The sequence below is a fragment of the Danio aesculapii genome, chromosome 4 (assembly GCF_903798145.1).
Source record: "Danio aesculapii chromosome 4, fDanAes4.1, whole genome shotgun sequence".
NCBI classification, from domain to species: Eukaryota; Metazoa; Chordata; class Actinopteri; order Cypriniformes; family Danionidae; genus Danio; species Danio aesculapii.
Window position 1 is genome coordinate 41,473,249 of NC_079438.1, and position 5,717 is coordinate 41,478,965.

General features: G+C 27.5%; 1 protein-coding gene across 1 annotated transcript; it reads left to right on the forward strand.

Annotated features, from left to right (window-relative positions):
- Window positions 1–330: 330 nt before the first annotated feature.
- spic (Spi-C transcription factor (Spi-1/PU.1 related)) lies at window positions 331–5,381 on the forward strand. Its single transcript, XM_056455061.1, has 5 exons — window positions 331–430; window positions 651–738; window positions 1,927–2,048; window positions 2,143–2,239; window positions 4,349–5,381. The coding sequence occupies exons 1-5, from the start codon at window positions 428–430 to the stop codon at window positions 4,828–4,830; spliced, it is 792 nt and encodes a 263-aa protein (XP_056311036.1). The 5' UTR covers window positions 331–427; the 3' UTR covers window positions 4,831–5,381.
- Window positions 5,382–5,717: the final 336 nt, after the last annotated feature.

Consider the following 5,717-nt stretch of genomic DNA (forward strand, 5'->3'; position numbering starts at 1 on the left):
TTTTTTACAGGACCAATAAACTAAAGTGCCGTTGAAAGCTTCTAAGCAGAAATGCAAATGTTTTCACAAAGGAGAAGGAATCCTAAATAAACTAGTGGTTAGTCCCTCTTTCTTTTTTTCTTTCCTTCTCGCTCTATCTCTTTTTTCATGGATGGAGATATGGAGATTACAGGAACGAGAGGCTATGAGCTTAACCTGGCCTTCATTTCCAAAAAGAGAAGTAGAGTATCATTGACTGCTCCATGTTATGTTGACGTGACACATTTAAATGGACTCCAGTATAAAACTGGCCGCATTGCCATGTTGGCCAGTAAAACAGTAGTTCTTCAACAACATATCGGTCTATTATAATCACTGCATGAGGACATTTCCAGTTGAACACAGTTGAGCTCTACATAGATGAAGTGTTAGATTTGTCAAGGCCACAATGGTGAGTTCTTTTGACTCAAGCATCTTCTAGTAAGGTTGAAATTGTATTTATTTGCTTCATTATTTTAAACCTATTATTATATATATATTATTTTAAAAACTTTTATATTATATTATATTATATTATATTATATTATATTATATTATATTATATTATATTATATTATATTATATTATGTAATTCTGAAATATTCATATTTGTATCCTTTTTTCTCTCACAGGGATCTCTTGAAAATGATATCAATCAAGATTTTCAGGATGCCATCGATGTTATTCAGCGTCATTCTCAGATACGGCACTATGACACAGGTAGATTTAATAAAATATGATGTTTTTGATGATTGTACACTACTACTATCACTAATCTGCCAAAATAATGATTATATACATATATTTTTTTGGAAAATGACATTAATAAAACTTTTGCTTTTCAGAAACTTGAAACTATAACCATTATTTATTATTATTAATGTTTATTATTAATAATAATACTACTATTTCTATTTGTATTGTTATTATTAATATAATTACTACTAAAGCTGCCACTACAACTATGCTATTAGTATTATTGTGATTATAATTATTAAGACACTATATTTAATGTTTTTATTATTATCAAATTTATTAATACTACTACTGGTATTTAAAATGTTATTAATTAAAATGTATTGATAAAGTATCATTCTCATTCCTATTATTTTATCTGTTGCTTTATATATTATTTTATATAAGTGCTATGTAATATACACATACATAGAAACAAAACTATATACAACTTTTTTGCATAAATATTTAAATTTATATATAATTTGTATAATTTATATATACAGTTGAAGTCAGAATTATTAGCCCCCCTAAATATAAGCCCCGCTGTTTATTTTTTTCCCCAATTTCTGTTTAACGGACAGAAGATTTTTTAAAACACATTTCTAATCATAATAGTTTTAATAACTCATTTCTAATTACTGATTTATGTTATCTTCACCATGATGACAGTAAATAATATTTTACCTTTTCAAGACACTTCTATACAGCTTAAAGTGACATTTAAAGGCTTAACTAGGTTATTTAGTTAACTAGGCAGGTTAGGGTAATTAGGCAAGTTATTTTACAATGATGGTTTGTTCTGTAGAGTATCGAAAAATATATAGCTTAAAGGGGCTAATAATATTGACCTTAAAAAATAAAAAAATTAAAAACTGCTTTTATTCTAGCCCACACACACGTATATGATGTAAATATTAATTTATAATATAGATGCACCTTATCACAGTTTTCTTTGCACAGAAATATTTGATTGTTAGTATTAAAATAGTTTTACGTTTTATAACATTTTTATATCATCCTCCTTACAATTACTACACTCTAAAAATGCTGGGTTGTTTGAACTCAATACTGGATCAAACACAGACATACCCCATTATCAATTTAAAAAACATTTAAATCATTTGAATTTTCTATTACTATTGCATACCAATTTTACAATTTTTCTTTCAGAAAATAAATACTATGAGAATCTGGAAAGTCAGCAGTCGTCTGTGAGACATGCCATCTCATACTATCAGTTCACACCTCATTTCGAGCCTCCAGGATCCACATATGACTGGAATGAATCCTCAGTGAGTTTACAACTCATTCAACTGTTAATTCTGAAGCTTTTACTCTTGTATTTTTTGTGACTGGAAACCTGTCTGTTTGTCTGTGTGTCTGCAGTCGTGGCCTCATGTTATCCCAGATGTGTCTCTCGGGTCTTTGTGTTCTACTGAGACTTCAGCGTTTTACTCTAATTTACCACAGCGGCACGGGAAAGGTGATATATTATTTCAAGTTTTTAGTCTGTACTAAGTTTTTTTTTGAATAACAGTTTTGTTATTTTGTTATGTGCTTAAATAATCATTTAAGCCTCATAATGCATTCAGGTCTGTTTTAACCTGAAGGAAACAACAACTACAACAACGTATTCAAGTCAGGCTATAAAACCTTACAAATTTCAAGACTCCAAATATACAACAAGTTATTATTTTTCTAATATGTTAAATGTATTTTAAATAGATCTAACAGTAACACTTTACAATAAGGTTGTATCAGTTACTGTTAGTAATGTATGAACAATGAACAATATATTTATCGCAGTATTTGTTCATGTTAGTTACCATTTGTTGTTAGTTCATGTTAACTTACGGTGCATTAACTAATGTAAACAAACATGAACTTGGGTTTTTATAATACATTAGTAAATGCTGAACAGATAAATAAATGCTGTACAAGTATTGTTTATAATTATTTTATGTTAGTAAATGCATTAACTGATGAAACCTTATTGTGAAGTATGACCGATATAAACATTAAAACAAACGGCTTGCGTCTGGTTCATTTTGGACAAATTATTAAAGCATGATAAATGGAATTTCATTCAAATATTTTTTCAACATTATAAAAATATTATATTTATACTTATTGCAATGATTTCTGAAGGACTGTGTGAGACTATGAATAATGGCTGCTAAAAATCCAGCTATTACAAAAATAAAAGACCATTTTAAAATCTTGTTATATTGCAAAATTAAATAAAATATCATTATACACATTAAATGTTTTATCTAATAACTTTCCATTGTAAAATATTGCTTTTCATGTCTTTTTTTAAATAAATATGTGGGTTTCATATAGTAAATGCAAACTGCTGCTGAGCAATCATGAATAATACATTTAAAGAAATTAAATCAATTCCACTCCACAAAACGGAGTAAATATCTTTCATTTTCAGACATGGACAATATTGTTATTACCCTTCTAGTGAAGAAAGAAAAACCCACTGTCTCACTGAAATAATTTATGATTAATAAAATAAATAAATGATTGAAAATGATATCACTCTCGAATTGTGGTTCAACAGAAGCATAAAAAAGGCATACTAACTAATGAAACTGGTCTGAACAAAATTGAAGTGTACCAGCTATTTTGTCCACATCTGTGTATATAAATATTTTCAATAATAGTGTTTAAAGTTTTTCAATGAATTTATAATTTGATTACAAACAAAATAAGATGCTAAAAACGTGTTTTTCCACATGCAATCATTAATAATAAAAAATATTTTTAAAAAGAAAAGAAAGTATTGATAAATTAGGCCTCAGTTACAAAATTTGATCAATCTTAAAAGGCATTTAATTAAATTGTATAATTGTACATGTTAATTTTATTTACTTATTTAGTTAGTTAATTTTTTGACTTCCTAGCACCACCTTGCAACCCATGGTTATAATATAATCTCAGATTTAAAACAAAACAAAACATAGATTTTAATTGCATTATGAGAGTTAAACATTAATATATATATATATATATATATATATATATATATATATATATATATATATATATATATATATATATAGATATATATACACACATATATATATAGATATATATATATATATATATATATATATATATATATATATATATATATATATATATATATATATATACATATATATATATATATATATATATATATATATATATATATATATATATATATATATATATATATATACACACACATATATATATATACACACACATATATATATATATATATATATATATATATACATATATATATATATATATATATATATATATATACATATATATACACACACACCATTATATATATATATATATATATATATATATATATATATATATATTTTCATATACATATATATTCATATATATATATATATATATATATATATATATATATATATATATATATATATATATATATATATTCATGTATGTCCTATAAATCCAACTATATACCACTTCCACAGTTCATAACTCTGAACAAAGGCGAGTTCTTCATTACACAGAAGTACTGAAAGCATTGTCCATTTCTCTTCCTCATCAGGTCGCAAGAAACTACGTTTATACGAGTATCTGCACGAAGCTCTTCACGACGACAACATGGGCGACTCCATCCAGTGGACGGACCGAGGCAGTGGAGTCTTTCATTTCATCTCCAAAAACAAAGAGAAACTGGCCGAATGCTGGGGTCAGCGCAAAGGCAACCGCAAAACCATGACCTACCAGAAAATGGCCCGCGCTCTTCGCAACTACAGCCGCACGGGGGAAATCGTGAAGGTGCGCCGCAAACTCACGTATCAGTTTAACCCAGCGATACTGCAGCGCTTAAGCTCACTGTCAGGCTACACTTCGGGCCCTTCATCCAGAGAAATGGCCCTCCATCAACCGGGCTCTGCTGAGCATGTGTACTACAGTTCTCCTCTACAGGACTGCCATTACTGGTATGGTCAATACTCATATCAGACCGAGTATGATCTCGCTACTGTACTCACAATGGATCCTAAAACTGGAGTTTCAGCTCAGTGATAGTCAGGAGTACAATCTTTGTCCTTTAAAAGATTGGAGATGCACTGAAATCAATAATGACGTGATAAAAGTGAAAAGATGTTTGCTACTGTGTATTAGGAGTTCATGCATGTAAATAGATGGTAAAACACTGTATTACAGTTTGGAGTCATCAAGGATGCATTAAATTGATCAAAAATGATTGTAAAGACTTACTGATTCAATGATGACTTAATGATTATGACTTTTTAAAAATGATTTCTACCATACAAATCTAATTTGTTTGCTTGTTTGTTTAGACTTTATTAATCCCAAAGGAAAATTCACATGTCACAGCAGAGCTCGCCATACTATAAAATAAATTACATATATATAAAAGGCAATTATATTAATAAAATTACATTCATACTGCACACCTTAGTTTCAAACAACGAGTAGATACTAGTCCATATCTACAGTACGAATGCTATTAGAATTCTGCATAATTCATCTAGTATGACTTACTATGCAATCTGATCACTGTTGGTAAATCTGTCAATTTTGTTTATAAATTATTAAAAAAATTAACAAGTGCAAAGGTATTTTGAATTGTATTTTATACAAAATATCATATTTAGATATACAAATTTAAATAGATAGCATTAAATTCATAAAAAAATAACAACAGATAGGTCAACATGGCTTCCATTAAAATATTTATATATTTCTACAATATAATATGAAGAAATATTTTAAATCAAAGTTTACACTTATTTCTAAAGGACTATTTGAATATTATTTGATATTATTATTGTTTTTCTGGATAAAACTAAAACAACTAAAATCAAATAAATAAAACAAACACAAACAAATAGATAAGCAAATTAATTTTATAAATAAATAAACCCAACTTACTAACCCCAAACATT